This window comes from Chelonoidis abingdonii, chromosome 2 (genome assembly GCF_003597395.2).
Source record: "Chelonoidis abingdonii isolate Lonesome George chromosome 2, CheloAbing_2.0, whole genome shotgun sequence".
NCBI classification, from domain to species: domain Eukaryota; kingdom Metazoa; phylum Chordata; order Testudines; family Testudinidae; genus Chelonoidis; species Chelonoidis abingdonii.
The window spans coordinates 153688410-153705623 of NC_133770.1; the positions used below are offsets into that span (position 1 = coordinate 153688410).

Sequence of the window (17214 nt, forward strand, 5' to 3'; positions counted from 1 at the left end):
GTTGCCCAATCACTTAGTTTTGTGAGATCTTTTTGAAGTTCTTCACAATCTGCTTTAGTCTTAACTATCTTGAGTAGTTTAATATCATCTGCAGACTTTGCCACCTCACTGTTTACCCCTTTCTCCAGATCATTTATGAATAAATTGAATAGAATTGGTCCTAGGACTGACCCTTGGGGAACAGGAGGACTGAGCTTGTTAACAAAGCCTCTGTCCCCCATCAAGAAATAATCACGGTGCCAGATGCTACAAATCTCCAATTGCTTCAATATAAATCCTTAAATTATCATGATTGTTACTTGCATTAGGGTAGTGCCTGGAGGCTCTGGTGCTGATTGAAGGCCTGGTGTGCTAGGTGCTGTACAAAGACTGTGAGAAACTGTCCCTGTCCTGAAAAGCTGAGCTCATCCTGCTTTCTCCATGGCACAGTCCATCTCAAACTGGGGAAATAAATATCTAGCCTGAAAACAAATAAGGGTTATCTTGTTAAGGGCCCCTTCAAACTAAAAGCCAGGCTCACAATAACAAATCAAGCGTCTGCATTGTCCAGGCCCTGAGAGTGGCCCTACAATAACAAAAACAGAGCATGTATGACCAAGTCATCCCCAGAGTAACCTACAATAACAAGCCAGTGTGTGCGTAAACCCAGCCCCCAAGAGTGACCCAACAAAAACAAACCAATGTGTGCATAAACCCAGCCCTCAAGAGTAACCCTACAATAACAACCTCCCTCATCTGTGGTGTGGCTGACAGACTGGGGTGGTGCCAGACTCAGCCAGCAGGGGGAGCCAGAGGGAAGAAGCCAATACCATTGCTAAGGGCTGTCTGGGAAGGGAATGAGAGGGAGACAGGCCTAGAGCAAATGGGGGGTCAGGGCATAGAGGAATATAGGGGGCACAGAAGACACCTTCCAGGCCCCCTCCAAAGTGGGAAGAGGGGTACTGCTGGGTAGGATGCAGGCACCCCCTATTGGTGACATGGGGACAGAAGACTGTCACCCCACATTCCCCTTCCCCAATGTTGGGAGACATCAAAGCATTGGAGGGGACAAGTGTGGGGGTTCCTATGGGGGTACCCAGAGTGCTGGGCGGCATAGGAGGTTGGGGAACATGGGGGGGTTATAGTAGGAGCTCAGGGGCGGCAGAGTACAGGTTGGGGGGCTGGAAGAGAACTGGGTACGTGGGACCCAGAGCGCAGAGTCATGCACTCACCCCCACGCTGGCAGTATCCCGGTTCTGGGCTATAAATGAAGGACATGGTGCTACTGGAAAGGGAGAGTGGAGAAGCAGCTCAGCTGTAGAGCCAGCTTCTTGTGCCTCCTCCCTCAACTTCTGGGGCTCAGTTACTGCCAACCACTGTCCTGTGGCTGCACTTAGGATAACAACCCCTAGACGAGCGCCATCTCCTGGAGTGACCCTACAATAACAAAGCAGTGTTGTGTAGCTCAGCCCCAAGAGGGATGCTACAATAATACCCCAAGGAGCAACCCTACAATAACAAACTAGAGAGTGCCCAGCCTGCTGAAGCAACCCTACAACAACAAACCAGTGAGTGCATGGTCCAGCCCCTTGTAGTGACTTTACAATAACAAACCAGGGACAACATAGCGCAGCCCTTGGAGTGACCCTACAATAACAAACCAGGAAATGCATGGCCCCGCCTCTTGGAGCAGCCCTGCAATAACAAGCCAGGGAATGCACAGCTTAGCCCCCTTAGAGCATCCTACAACAACCAAGGGAATGCACCCGCTCTCCAGCTCTCAGGAGCACTCCACAATAATATCGCATCTTGTGGGGAGCTCAGTAGCCCTTAGCACAAAGGAGTGTGCGTGTGTGACATGGTCGCCACCTTGCCCCAGTTCCCTGCTGCGCTCTGGGAAGCACCCAGCAGTGTATTACCCTGGGAGCAGCCCAGCCTAGCCATACTTCACAGCTGATGGATAAATCCCCCCCCCCCCGTCCCAACGCTGCTCCCCCTGGCGTGTGCAGCTGGGGCGAGGGCACGTTCCCGACCAGCATGTGGAAACCTTCCAAAGCCCCCGGCAGCGGGGGAGCCGCCTGGCAGCCAGGGGAGGTGCTGGCAGCCTCAGGGCAGGGTCCCCCGCCTGCCCCAGACGGCCAGGGAAGCGGCCCCAGCTCTCCCCGCAGGGGAGCGGCAGCCCCCCCTCCCTCCAGGGGGACAGAGGCAGAGCCTGGCTGGGCGGATCGTGCGCATGGTAAAGCCCCGGAGCCATGTGTCTCCAGCCAAGCGCCTCCGTGGGCTGGGCGCCCCGTTAGCCAGGCAGGTGAGTGCGGCTGGGCGGCAGCCCCGCGGGAACGGGGGGACCCCAAGAGGAAGTCTTGGAGCTTAGCAGCCCCTCAACTTCCCGTAGCGCCCCCGGGGGCAGGCCGCGGTAGCCGCACTCCAGGCGGGGCGGTGGGGGGTCGGGTTCACCCGATGCCCCCGGGAAGGGGGTGGTTAGCCGGGATCCCGCTAGCTCGCTGATCCCGGGAAGAGGAACTGCTGATCCCGCTGGGGGGGTCCCCTGGCTCCACTCCAGGGGGGTTCCGGGAATTTTTGTTTCCAGCGGCGGGGCGGGGGTCTGGCCGTACCCTCTCCCCTCCCTCCGCATTGTGGGGGCGCTGCTCGGAGAGGAAGCAAAGTGGTTCCCCACGCCCTTCCTCTCCGCTCCCCGCAGCTGCCTGGAAACTTCCCCCATTGTCCGTCCCCTGTACTGGGGCTGGGGGTGAGTTCGCTCTCCGACTCCGCGGCTGGGTTGGCGGGGGGATTCCCCAGCTCTGCGAGGCGCCAGAGCCCGCTGGGCTCATACTATTTAGAAAGAGGCCCCCTCCTGTAGCAGAGGGGGAAGGAGCTGGCTGCAGGGCTGGTGTTGCAGGAATCTCCAGAACAAAGAAGCAGCAGCAGCAGCAAGCAACGTGCTGCAGCAGCAGCTGCCTTTGCAATTTGCATCCACACTTCTGCTTGTTCGTTTCCCCTTCTCCTTCATGCACTTCTCTCTCTCTCTCTCTTCTTTATCTCCTTGCCGATTCACACGTTTGCAGGGCTATTTGCTGCACCTCTTGTTGTTGGTAATGGCTCTTTGTGTATTGGGGGCTGGAGGGCAGTGGGGTGATATGTGTTTAAAAAAAACCAACCTCAGCTTCCAAAGAGGGTAGATAAACAGATCTGTGGCTATTAAACACACACACACACACGCGGCTGCAGGCAAACAAAGATCCGAACTTAGCAGCGAAGCTATTAAGAGGGAAAGCAGTTTGCAAAAGAGACTGAAAGTGAAGGGGTTATTCAACTTCTGCTCTCGCTCGTTGCAGCAGCTTGGTCTGTCATGGTTGGGGTTTAAGGAGTCCCGATTTGCCAAGTAAAAATGGACAGCGCGAAAGCTGGGGAGTGGATCTTCTCCAGGAGTGGTGGGAATTTAAAGGGGTTCTGGTTTAAGCTATTAGTATCTTAGAACAGTGTTTTAAATGTACCTTTTTCCTGACGGAAGTTTTTTTTTATTTTGGGATTTGTAATACTTGCTTTAATTGCAACTCCAATGTTTAAGTGCTTGTTTTTTGGAAATGACTTAGTGTTGGAGAATGGCACATGGTCATTTTGAGCTCTTAGCCTTACCATGTAAGTTTCCTTTTTTGGCACTTGATCTGGTGGTGTGAGTGGGAGTGAAATTGATTTAGAGTTACAAAATTACTAGGGTTACAGTCTGTCCTGTTTTTTTTGTTTTGTTTTTTGTTTTGCTTCCTCCACCAGAAGACACCTTCTTCACTCTTATTTCTTCGAGATCCCCCAATCTTAAGTAGCGAGAGAAGCTTTGCTATTATTTTGTCCTGGAGACTTCAGCAACCTAGGAGATTCCAACTAAACTCTGCAAGTTTCCAAGTCACTGCTCCCCTGCCTCCCCACCGAAAGTGTGGTGGCATCCAGGATGATCCCCTCGCAGAGAAAGAGAACTCAGATTGTGGGAGCGAAGCACCCCAAGAAGAGAGAAATCACTCGGGTGTAAAACCAGATGAACTGCAAAGAGGGTGGAACGGAGCTGGAAGGTTTGGCAGAACGAAGAGACTGAACTAGTGGAGTGATTGCATTTGTTTAGCTATAGATTTATATTCCTAATTTTTAGTAAGAGGGGAGAGGGGTTCCCCCTTTACCAGTCCTTTGGCATCCTTCAGTATTTAGGTCCAGCAAAAAAAAAATTGCTCCCCTGCATTGGTCCCCGTGTCAACAAGGAGCCATGAAGAAATTCCAGTCGTTGCTGCAGCTTAGGAATGAATCGGCAGGTGCCTACGGCTTCCCTGAAGGCGGCGAGATGTTGAGTGCCTGCGAAGGCGGCTTTCTGATTCTGGAGAAGAGAAACGTCTGTCTTGGCATGGATGCCTCCGGCCAAGTGCCAAAGAAACGGAAGCGTTGCGGGCTCTGCGTCCCCTGCTTGAGGAAGGGCAATTGCGGTGCGTGCACCCACTGCGTGAACCGAAGGACCAGCCACCAGATCTGCAAAATGAGGAAGTGTGAAGTGCTGAAGAAGAAAAAATCGGTGTTTCTCAGAGAGGTGAGTGCACGATTGGGCTGTTGAATGAGCTTGCGTGGCCGGTAATGATGTGTGAAGTCCGTGCTTTCCACTCCCACTCCATGGGGAGCTCTGAAAGCTTAGAAATACTCCACTTCCTGCATCTTCCTGGTTTGCCTAAGTGTGGGGGATAACTGGTGTAACTCCCCGGTGCAGGATAATATGGAGGCAAATAGCAAAGATGCAACTCAGGAAATCTATTAAAATAGGGCCCAACAGTTATGGGTGAGTTCTGCCCTCCCATCTCCTGGGTGTGTTTTCCCCACTGCTCTTGCACCTGGTGTTGTCCTTGGTGCTCATGCAGCCCTGGTGACAGTGACTACAGAGGGAGGAATTTGGCTTATTGACTGTAGTGGGGTCAAAGGGATGTCAGTGAAAGTGGAATTTGGTCCTTGTGTGTGAAAAGTGTGAGTAATCGTGGTCTGTGGGGGGAGAAGTGTAGGTGGGTTGGCTGGCTGTGGGGCAAAATTGAGCTCCCCAATCTGGGGTTTAAGGCTCCTTCCATGTCACCTTGGGGACACTTTGAGCTCCTATAAATGCAGATCCTATTGGCTCCTACTTTGGCCTCATCTTCTCCCCCCCAATCCCAAGCAGTCCCTTCGGCCTTAGCCTATGTGAAGACATTCTAGAGGGCAATTCCGTGGCATACTGAGGCTGTGAAGGCACTGGCCCTGCTTCCCCTCCTGTGCAACCCTTGTGCAGGGCATCAGTGGTGTGGAGGGCCTTATATTTACTCCTCTGTCCCTGGGTGAATTTTTTCCTTGTGCAAACAGTGCCACTTGCAGGGAGGCTAGTTTGGATACAAATGAGAGAGGTTCTATCAATCCTTATGCTTCAGGGCTCTAGCTGATCCCTGAGAAGGGTCAGGAAGAAATTCTCTTCTCCCTTCAATGGCAGAGCATTGCATTATTTGGTGCCATTATGGAGCATCTAGGACTCACAGGACTTGAGACTGGATCAGTCCCAAGGTCTGTCTAGTTCAGTAACCTGGCTGACAGTGGCTGGCACCAGAAGCATCAGGGAAGTTGCAGGAAACCTAATTCCTAGTACTTACAAATTGGATTAAGACCAGGAGCCTATGGCACTGGGGACAGGATACTGAATGAGATGGACCATTGGGATATTAGGGGGATGGGGTGGAGTTCTCAGGGTAGTTGCATGAAAAATGGGATCTTTATTTCTTTAAAAACTGATCCTGCTTCCTGTCTCTACCTGGGAAAGCACAGCTGTGCCCGCCAGCTTCTCTTTGATTGCTGTGGAATTTGTTGGGGTGTCATGTGCAGAGCAAAGCAAATGTCCCTTTAAACAAAGATCCTGTGTCCAAGCCCTGGGTGAGTAAGTAACGACGCAGAAATGATCAGTCTGTGCCGATGCTCACAAAGGGAGTTTGCTCTTCTAGGAAGAGGTTGGAGGGGAACATAAATTGGATGCATTTGGACTGACGTTTGGTGGTGGCACTCTTGTCTCTCAGTGCGCATGTTATCTCGCACTGCTCTTAAGCCAAACTGGCTTGCAACAGCAAAGAGAATATTTGTCCAGCTCGGAGAGCTGCGTGGGGAGCGGGGTCTTTGGAAGTGGCATGAGTCAATTGTTGTGCATCTTGGCTGAAGCTTGCTAGGAGTCTTCTTCTGAGCACTGTACTGTAGTGATGTACACAGCTAGGGGGAGTTGTTTGAATCTGCAGAGCAAGGTTTTTCTTAAGAGAAATGTGCCCTTGTGTACCCTACTTTTATTATTTATTTAAATCGTGGTCCGAATCGACACGCCTGTTGTGCCAAGGGGTGCCCAGACCCATAGGCAGACGTGGTTCAGGCCACAAAGAAAGTCGAGATGCAACAGGTGAATCTCACAAAGGGGCGGAGGAGCGAGTGGGACGGAGAGGCTAGAAGAGTGTGCAACCTGATGCTTGCAACTCACAAGAATTCCCAGTCAAATTAGCATCTCCTCTCCTTCCTGGGGAAAAGTTACCCTGGTCTGCCTGCCTATTCTTTTAATAAGGTGTCAAGCACCAGCCATGTCTCTCTTTGCATGGGATTCTCAAACTTTGTCTCAGTGTGGACCATCTCTTCATGTTGAACATGGCTAGAGGATCCCTCCCCTCCTGTTTGCTGGTCCCCAGGCCCCACCTCCCTTCCCACTTGTGATCACAAAACATCCCCATCTGCAGCAGTTGCTTACATGGGAAAGTGTCAGTAGGATGGTAGCATTCATCACCGCAGCCACTTCTTCGAATGCAGTTTAGCAGCTGGAACGAAAGTGGAGAGGCAGCACAGCTCTCCAGGCCACCATCTGGCAACCTTAGCATTCTTCTTACTGCAGCTTGGGATTGTTTGAAATCCAAAGTACCCCAGCTGGAAGAAGAGCTCATAGATTTCGAGGCCAGATGGGCCCACCATCTAGTCTGATCTCCTGGATGACACAAGCCAGAGAACTTCCCCAAATAATTCCTAGAGCTGATTGTTTAGAAAAACATCCAATCTTGATTTAAAAATTGCCCATGATGGAGAATCCACCATGACCCTTGGCAAGTTGTTCCTATGGTTAATTACCCTTACTGTCAAAATTTTTTTGCCTTACTTCCAGTCTGAATTTGTCTAGCTTCAACTTCCAGCCATTGGATCATGTTAGACCTTCCTCTGCTAGATTGAAGAACCCATTATGAAATGTTTGTTCCCCTGTAGATACTTTAGAGTGTAATCAAGTCACCCTTTAACCTTCTCTTTGTTAAGCTAAATAGATTGAAACAATCCCAGATAAGGAGACCTTCCTGGGGGTGGGGAAAGAGCGATATTGTATCTTCTTGCAGCTCTGATCCTCCGTACAACTCCACCTAGGAAAGCCAAGGAAACCTGCTTCGTTCTGTAGAGCAAGATCCTATCAATAAAGCATCTCTGAGTGAGAGCTATAAAACAAGACTTGCCACATTATATAGGACAAAGATTACAAATTTCTGGTTTTACCGGCTGGGGTGGTTGCTACGTTCTGGTTAAAAATGCTGCACATGTAATTCTTAAAGAGACAGAGAGATTGGGAAGTAGCAGCAAATTCCTTTTCCCTTTGGAGCATACCAAGTTGAAATACTTCTCTTTGCACACTGCTGTCTGCCACGCAACAGGCTACTTTGCCCTATGCTGGCTGCGTTTTAGCTGTTTGTACGAAGACTTGATCTATGCACAGTTTCGTCGCTGGTAAAACCATGTCAGGGTGTGGTTTTTCTGTTCGTTTTTAAACGAATATATTTATTCTGGTTCAGCCCCTCATGTGGATACCATTACACCAGTATCAAAGTGCCTCATACTCATGCTGGATAAAAATCAATGATTTTTTTAAAAAGGATTTATTTAAAATTTAAATTAAGTAGCTTTATTTTTTAAAAAAAGAAATGTATTGCATTTGAAAATATGACAACCTGTGCCAGGGCTGGCTCCAGGAGCCAGCTAAAGAAGCAGATGCTTGAGGCGGCCAATACCAAGGGGTAGCACTCCGGCAGCTAATGGGGCAGCACATCCCGGTCTCTTCGGTGGCAATTCAGCAACGGGTCCCTCAGTCCGTCTCAGAGCAAAGGACCTGCTGCCGAATTGCCGCCAAAGAGAGGAGTGGCACAGTCGTGCTGCCGCAGCTTGCCCCCCCCCCACTGCTTGGGGTGGCAGAAAACCTGGAGCCAGCCCTGACCTGTGCTTATTTTTAAGAAGCACAAGATGAGGAGAATTCAGTCTAAATCTTCAAGAGTGACTAATGATTTGGGGAGGCAGTGTCCAGATTGAGGGGCACTTAATGGCCTGATTTTTCAGAATGTGCCCTGCACTCACCCTCTGAAAATCAGACCCCTTTAAGGTGTTGTCTCAAGTTGGACACCCGCAAAATCACTAGTTGCTTAAGAAATGTTGGGATAGTGTTTGAGGAGACCCAGAACTGTTGATCCAAGATGACATGATAACATAGTGTTATATAGCATGAAGATAAAGACATAGCTTGTGAGGTTTTTTTGTTTGTTTTGATCAGATTCCTGGGCTTTCACTTGAAATTACCGGAAAAGAATATGAAAAGATGCCATCAAATAAATGATCTTGGCGTATCTCATAAAAGTGGAGGAAATTTGAAAATGTAACAGACTTTTGGTTATTTTTGGTTAGATGTTAGCTTTCCCATCATCTTTAAATTAATCTTTCTGGGAATGGCATATGGTGGGTCTACAACTCTTTAGGTTTCCGTGACGAAGCTTAGATATCGCTGCTGTCCTGTTAACTAGTTTGATTGCAAAACAATGTTGCTCTTCCGAATGTCCTGCCTGTCAGAATCCTCATGCTTCAGGGCATCTGCTAACCTCTAGCTATTGGGGGTCAGGAGACAACTTTCCCTGGGGACAGGTTATCCCAGACCTGCCTCTTGCAGGGTTTCGTGCACCTTGTTCTGAATCGTTCACTGCTGGCCATTGTCTGCGTTGGGACTAGATTGACCACTGCTCTGATCCATGTATGTCACTTCCTATGATGCTCTTACTATAGGCCTGAATTTCTGCAACCTTCACTCATGCAAGCTGTTACATTGAGAGATCACTGGGGCAACTTGCCCAAGGTAGGGACTACTCAACATGACCGATAGTGGAAGACTTGGGCTCCTTTTTCTCAGCACAGGTCTCAACACAGCTCATTGTCTTCTGGTTCTGGAGAGCAGAGTCCGATCTGTCAGGGCCTGAACCGTCTCATGTCTGGATTTCAAGGGATCTCTCTGTCTTTAGCCTGGAAACAGGCTTGCTTGGCTTTTAAATGGCTGCTCCTCCTGGCCCAGCTGTCTCTGTCTGTGCGATGATAAGGCCCCTTGGGATATCGGTGTGGAAAGTCGCTTTCTGACCCGATCAAATAGGGATGTGTTAGTGCTATTGGACAAGGCACTGGCAAGATCTCCTCTGGAATATTGTGTGCAATTCTGCTCACCTGTGTTGGAAAAAAGACTAATTCAGACTACGAGACGTGGAGAGAAGGGTGCTGGAATGGTCAGTTGAATGGAGAGCCGTGAGAGGAGACTGAAAGAGTTTGGCTTGTTTAGCCTAGCAGAGCAATGACGGACAAGGATATGATTGCCCTCTATAAATACATCAGGAGGGCAAACACCAGGAAAGAGAAAGAGCTCTCCAAACTAGAGGACAGTGGTGGCTCATGAACAAACATAGGTTGGAAGTTAGAAGGTTTCTAACCATCAGAGGAGTGAGGTTCTGGCCCAGCTTCCAATAGCAGGAGTTGGGGCAAACTACCTAACTAGCTTAAAGATGGAACTTGCTACGTTTTATGAATGGGACCTGATGATGGCGTTGCCTGTGATAGCCGGGGACTGGACTTGGTGACCCGGGACGTCCCTTCTACTTCTACGTTGCTGTGTGTCATGCGGTTTTTAAAACAAAACGTGAGCAGTTATGACTCCTGCCTAAATGTTGAGGTTCTTATTTTGTTGTTGGCTGCCAGATGGGGGAATCTTGGCCTACCTTAGATAACTGGGGAGGAGGAATAAAACATCTCCGGGGTGAGGCTTTAGACTTCTTGATTGTTCAAAGAATATCCATTCTGCATAAGCACCTGGATACTGTCTCTCAGTCTCTTCTTTCCCCTTGCGAATTATTCACCTGCTATCACGCTCATTTCACGTTCCCCTCTCTCTCTCAAGTGTCTCCAGCGAAACACAAGTGCTTTCCAATGGCACAGTGGCACTTGTAACTCCTGCACAGCCGGTTTTCTGCACCATGCTGGCAGCAGCGTGAAACTGACTAAGAGCAATTGCGTTTGCGGTTCATGTCCCCGCACCCCTGCTGGGTGAGGGCTCAGATGGGGTTATGCTGGAGGAAGATGGGAGTCTGCTGCTAGAGGGGCTGGGGGGAAAGAGGAGCTGCTGTATTGGCAGAGGTCAGAATTCCGCTGTTCAGCACCAGTCTTAATTTCTGGGTCTTCATGCAGTGTGGATATTCCTAGGGATGGATTGATCTTGAATGATCAATGAGAGAGAAACTCAGATGATTTAGAATGGGGGCAGCTGTGTGGAAAAATAGCCACCTCTGGCATTATAAACTCTTTGACTGCTCATTCCAGGGCCTGTTGGGCAGGCAGTCAGATTAGATTGTGGCCCTTTCTGGCTTTGAAATAGATGGGCTACATTTTCAAAAGGGACTAATGAATTTTTAAGGTGCCAAACTTCAGACTCCCTAAAGGAGTCTATTTCCTATGAACTGCTGGGCTCCTGCCCTCTGCATCCCAGGCCTCTTTAACGTGTCCTATTGACGCCCCTATAGCCACTCCTGGAAATCTTGGCCAGTTAATCCATGGAAGATTAGAATCTGGCTGTGGCGGGTTTCAAATAAATAAATAAAACCCTGGCAAACACCAAATTTATCTGCAGCTGGGCATGTCATTTAAAATAAAGGCCGCACCCTTTAACCCACTCCACGGCTCTAAACAGCTGTTTAACCCAAACCCTGTCTGCAGTGATGGTCTGCAATCTCTGCTGGGGGAATGCAGGGCTTAGACATGTCATGTAAGTTTCATTAATGAAAGTTACTCTGTGCCTTGGGAAATTGACAGCATAGTGATTCTGCCATAGCTGTTCTGGAATAACTCCTCCATGTGAATGTTCTCTTCCAAAATAAGTTGACTGTTTAGTCTGGATTAGTTACTCTGCTTTGGAAATGGACCAGCTATCCTGGAATTCCAGAATAGAATGTCCCACACTTGAATAGTGATAGCAGAGTAGTTATTCCACTACAGCTATGGCTGGCAGTTCCCCCGTGGACAGAACGCCTGAGTTAAGAACCTCGCTGGACCCCAAATGTCCCTTGCCCAGAGCTAGTGTGGAATAGCTCTGCTTGTACCCCAAATTTTGAGGTTTTCCCCTCCCTCTGGCTTAAACGCACTTTGCTTGCTGCGAGGGCCATAAGCCAGAGTGGAAAGAGCAGGGAATTCGCAAGCTGTCCTGCAGCAGTGACATGATGTGGCCATGGGAAAAGCTGATCCACAGGCGCTGTTACCAGTGCGGTTTAGTTATGTGGAAGGTGGGGGCATCAGCCTCTTGTTTCACCCTTTCTGTGCCTGCCAGCATCTCAGAAACCTCTCCTAGTGCGTGATTGTGTGGGAGCTCTGCGTCTCTCAGGCAGACGCTACCGAGCTAGTATTCTCTAGCTATATAACCCAGAACATGCTGCCCCTGTTGACTGGCGGGTGACTTCCTGTCAGTTAATGACTAATTTTCCAGTTTCTATCAAGTTGCTCGACTGGGTGAAGAGAGTCAGCATTCGTGGAAGAGCTGGCTGCCGTGGCTGATCGAGTCATAACAAGACGCTTATTTCTTTGGGGCCGTCACAACGTTATTTCATTGCTCAGGTTTGGAGCCGAGGCTGAACGTTGGTGGGGACGGGCTGTGCTCGTCACCTGTTACATTAGGGATTTGGAAGGAGCAGCCAGTCCAATAACTAGCGCTCAACGTGGTTTGATCCCGAGAGGGGATGTGCTTGCCTGAGATGGGTGAGAGTGCTGGGGATAAAACCCAGGTCTTCCGATTCCCGATCTAGCGCTAGATGCGTTGGGCTGTGCAACCCTAGAGTGAGAGGAACATTGAAACACAAATAAAATCCCTCGGTGGTGGTAATATAGACGGGATCCCAACCTTTACACAAGTGCAAAATGAGGAGGAGCTATGGGCCTTCTTAAGGAATAGCATCTACAGTATTTTCTGTATTTAAGCCATGAAAAGGCTTCCAAGCAGTCTCAGGTAAATTCTCCACGTTCTTCCAGTCTAAACAGCCCACTCTTCCTAGGAGGGCAGGACTGCAGTTGTGGTTCCCATAGGAACATCTGGAATCACACCCCGAGCTGCTTCAGAAGGCAATGTCTGCACTGGGTTTTGGGGACCATGGGAGCAAGCCTACCAGCTCGGGTAGCAGGGCTCACGCGAGACCCCTTTAAAGTTGTGGCTTGAATTACCACCAGGCTCTGAACCTAAGAACAGCCATGCTGGGTCAGATCAATGGTTCATCTAGCCGGGTATCCTGTCTGCCGACAGTGGCCGATGCCAGGTGCTTCAGAGAGAATGAATTGAACAGGGCAGTCATTGAGTGATCCATCTCCCGGCATCCAGTCCAAACATCTGGCAGTCAGAGGTTTAGAGACACCCAGAGCATGTGTTTGCATCCCTGACCATCTTGGCTAAAAGCCATGAATGGACCTGTCCTCCATGAACTCATCTAGTTCTTTTTTGAACCCAGTTATACTTTTGGCCTTCAGGACACTCCCTCAGCAATGAGTTCCACCGGTTAACTGTGTGCTGTGAGAAGAAGTACTTCCTCTGTTTGTTTTAAACCTGCTGCCTATTACTTCCATCAGGTGACCCCTTATTCTTGTGTTACATAAAGGAGTAAATTACACTTAACTTTCCCCATACCACTCATGATTTTGTAAACCTCTGCCGTATTCTCTGCCACTGTCATCTCCTGTCCAAGATGAACAGTCCCAGTCTTTTTAATCTCTCCTCATAAGCTTGGGGGCTGCTTACACAGCGATCTTTAGGGTCTAGCGTGAACCCCGCGAGCCTGAGTCTGTTGACCTGGGCTGGGAGTCTTCCTCCAAAATGCAGTGTAAACATACAAGGGCAGTGGGTGGATGTCCAGGAGCTGCCCGGCTGTAGCGCATAGCTGGCAGCTTTATCCCTGCTACAGGCTGACGGGCAGCTTCCCTGATTCTCCAGTGCACAAACTTTTCAGAAGGAGGGGTGGAGCAGAGCTTTGCTTATTGCCTTTGGAGGGTATTTATCACTTAGCCTGGAGGCGATTCCTGGGCTACTGGAAGAGGAATTCTCTTCCAGTCAGTCCCCCACACTCCCCACCCCTTACTCCAGCTTCTGGAGTAGGTGGGGGAAGGGCAGAGGCACTCATGAAACAGAATGCAGCTGGAGAGATTTAAAGTTCTCTGACTGTGGTGCTGCTTGGCTGGGCTCCCCTCCTGAGTTTGTGCTCCAGAGAACGTCCAGTACTGGGGCTTCCCCCGACCTTGTGCATTTCCTAATGCAATAAGATCTGCCGGTGTGACCTCTAGCCCTGTTTCAGGGCCTAGATCCTGGCTGGAGATGAACTCTGATCCAGGAGGTGTGCACCATCTCATGGCTTGGCAGACGTGGCTTTGAGCTTCATGGGAGTCTAGACTCCTTGGGGTCCATTCCCAACTCTGCCGTTGACACAGCAAGTCATAGCAATTCCCCATGCTTCAGTTACCCCTGCTTCGAAAGGCACGAGGGGCGGGTAGTGTTGATGTTTACCCATTTTTGTAAAGAACTCTTTGGGTAGAGATGGTCAAATATGTGTCTGCAAAGTGCCTCGCACCAGCGTACTAGGAAACTGGCTCCCCACCCTGAGAAGCAGGCAATGTCTAGCTGAAGGATGGAAGGTGAGACAGTGGCTAGGCTGCAGGATTGAGAGTCGGTAGCCCTGGGTTCTAGTCCCAGCTCTGCCACTGACCTGCTGGGGGATTGAAGGCGAGTCTCTACTTGTTTCCCTTCCCACCCATCTGGGTGTGTGTCTTGGCTGTTTTGTTTGTAAGCTCTACGGGGCAGGGACTCTCTCTCCATGTGTACGGTGCCCAGAACAGTGGGGCTAACGAGGACAGACAAAAAACGGGTGTTGTTTAGCACAGGGTCTTGTTAGTTCTGTGTTCTTCGTTTTGTTACCCTTGGACTAGGCTTTATTGACCTCATGGAAGAACGGGGGCTTGGAGGAAAAGAGCATTGAAGTAATGTGGAGCTGGTCTATTTTTGAGCTAGGCTCTGGGGATTAGTCCACAAAACTTGACCCATCTTCATCTGCCTGTTACTGATTTGACTGGGAGATTCTGATCTCCCATTTGCTGTGCTGTAACTAGAGTGACTGAAGCTTTGTCTACACTATGGATTTTACAGCACCAGGACTATCTGGCTGCAAGGCCTTAGTGTAGAATGCTTCCTACAGCAACAGGACTGTTGCTGTAGGAACTCCACCAGGCAAAGTGTAGACCAGGCCTGAGAGCGGAACCTGACCTTTAGCTCCAAGGCCAGACTTGTTTCTGGCGTTGTTGGGGGTGACTTGGCTCTTCTGAGGAGCAGAATTAGCTTCTTCCTTGGGCATAGTTGATTCTCGTGGACTGCAGAAAACACCTGAGTGTCTGTCAGGCCCCAGATGGATTCCCCTGGTGTCGGGTGTTGGCTTACGAGCTCCAGGCTAAAGCAAGAGGGTGGATTTTTGTAGGTGAGTAACACATGACTCCTTTTCTCCTACATCTTGCTTAGGAACCCAGCAGGCCAGCTCCTGCTATGTATATTCCAGGTGCTGTGTAATCACCTGGCCCAGGAAACAGATGTGGGATTTCACAAATCATTAGTGGTGCTTACAGCAGAATGGATTTTGCAATTGAAAGAGCCTCTCACAGGCCCCTCCTCCCGGCTCCACTTGCAGAGCTCTGAGCCTGCTGCGGGGTTTGCTTCAGTGCTCTGGGTTTAATCGTTTAGGTTTAATCAAATCATCCTAGACAGGGTTAGCTGTGGAGGTGGGTCTGGAGATGTTTAGGTCCATGCCCGCTGTCTCTGCTTTGCTGCCCCAAGGAGTCTTGCGTTGAAGAGGTGTGTGCGTTTGTGATTAGTCGATTGGCTGACGGATGATGCTGGCCACCGAGCTGAGTTTGGGTCTGCTGAAGGGTGCTGGACCTGGTGTCCAGTGGTGCTAGGCACTCTCAGCCCTCATTGGCTCCCCTTGGAGCGGAGGACACTCAGACATTGGGAACGTTCTTTGGCAACATAAAACTGATCAGCGATTATGTGGTGGAGAGGGGACGGACTGAGAGTCGGGAGACCTGGGTTCTTCTATTCCAAGCTCTGCTACTGACTGTCTGTTTGCTCTCAGGCAAGTGCCGTCCCCTCTGCCTCCATTTCTCTCCTTGCTCTGCGGCTGGAGGGGGGGCACGGGGAAATGGTGCTTCATGAAGCTCCTTGAGATCCTCAGATGGGAGGTGCTAAGTGTGACTCCTCGTAACCACACGTAGCCTCGTGTAGTAGGTAAATGCAGGGTGGGAAGGGTGGAGTTGCTCTTCCAACTTTCAGGGACAAACATAGCCCCGGGAGAATCTCTGATTCCCGAGGAGTCCTGCGTCAGCCACAGCTCGTTCCACAAATTTAGCCGTTTTAATCCATCCGTGAGCAGCCTTTTTTTTTTTTTTAAACTCTTTCTCTTTTAATAGCTGGGTTTGTGGGTTGCTGTTGACAAATGGGTTCTGTGAGGCTGGTTCAGCCTGTGGGTCCCTTCTCAGCTTGGAGCGGAATGGGGCTGCTAGCTGGATCCACTAACCGTGTGCCCTCCCGGGCCTGCTGCAGCTCTGTGGCTTCTTCCTGCCTTGAACCTCCTGGGCGACTTAGGTTGGGGAGGGCAAGGAATGGGCCCCTCCTCAAACCTGGAGTGAATGCAACCCGACTGCATTTAGGGGTTTCCCTCTGCTGGGGAGTGCAAGCTGTGTGTGTCCAGGCTTCAGAATGAACCTGGAGTGAGTGAGGCTCTGTTTTGGCAAGTGGGAGAGTGGAACTCCCTAGATCAGGGGTAGGCAACCTATGGCACGGGTGCTAAAGGCGGCACCCGAGCTGATTTTCAGTGGCACTCACACTGCCTGGGCCCTGGCCACTGGTCCGAGGGGCTCTAAATTTTAATTTAGTTTTAAATGAAGCTTCTTTAAACATTTTAAAAACCTTATTTACTTTATATACAACAATAGTTTATCTGTTATAGAGTTATAGAAAGAGACCTTCTGAAAACATTAAAATGTATTACTGGCACGCGCAACCTTTAAAATTAGAGTGAATAAAATGAAGACTCGGCACAGCACTTCTGAAGGGTTGCCGACACCTGCCCTAGATGGTCTGCACCGGCTCGATCTCTGTTCCACCTACACTGATATGATTGATTTCAGAGTGGTAGCTGTGTAATTCTGTATCAGCAAAAAGAACGAGGAGTCCTTGTGGCACCTCAGAGTTAGTCGCTAAGGTGCCACAAGGACTCCTCGTTCTTTTTACTGATTTGATTGTATTCTATATAGGCAGGCTCGGCAGAATTTGGTTTTTATTTTTCTCTAACTTTGATGGATAAGATCGACGTTTATTTTTAGCAGTTGTTCTGTTCACAGTTGCAGGAGATGATGCATTTTTAATTTTTTTTATCCATTTAAATGTTCCCAGTTGCAGGATGTTATGGGGGCAGGGGGGGCAGGCAGTAAGGGGAGGGTAGAACAATAATTATTTAAGAAGGGTGCCTTCCAACAGTACCTTTAGCAACATGGTAAACAGCTGTCACATGTTTGTTCTCATCCTTCCTCCTGAGGGAGGAGTGCGGGAAGTGGAGTGCCAAGTTTTGTTAGTGTTTTCTTATTTTGTATTTGTTTAATAAATATACGTATTGCTCTGTGTTTCTGTTAGTGAGGGCATAGTCAAAAAAACGCACTTGGCACTGTGAGCGGAATGTGCTGAGGTTTGGGATGATCCTTAGGCTGTGTCTCTGCTAGCGTGCTGTTGTAGCGTTGTAGTATACACGCCTCCTATGTGGACGGAAGGGGTTAGCCATCACTGTCATTAAACCACCTCTGCGGTTGGAAGAATACTTCCGTCGTCCTGGC

General features: G+C 49.6%; 1 protein-coding gene across 3 annotated transcripts in view; it reads left to right on the top strand.

The window, feature by feature from the left end:
- The window catches only part of TET3 (tet methylcytosine dioxygenase 3), a 183039-nt gene that overhangs the window by 8102 nt on the left and 157723 nt on the right, over positions 1-17214 (top strand). For 2 of the 3 annotated variants that reach the window (XM_075062730.1, XM_032774179.2), the window contains one exon: positions 3748-4543. In XM_075062730.1, the coding sequence (XP_074918831.1) occupies positions 4229-4543 (315 nt within the window). In that variant the 5' untranslated portion in view covers positions 3748-4228. Of the gene's footprint in view, positions 1-2137; positions 2285-3747; positions 4544-17214 lie in introns of those variants that run through there. The other variant, XM_075062729.1, reaches the window with a different exon arrangement.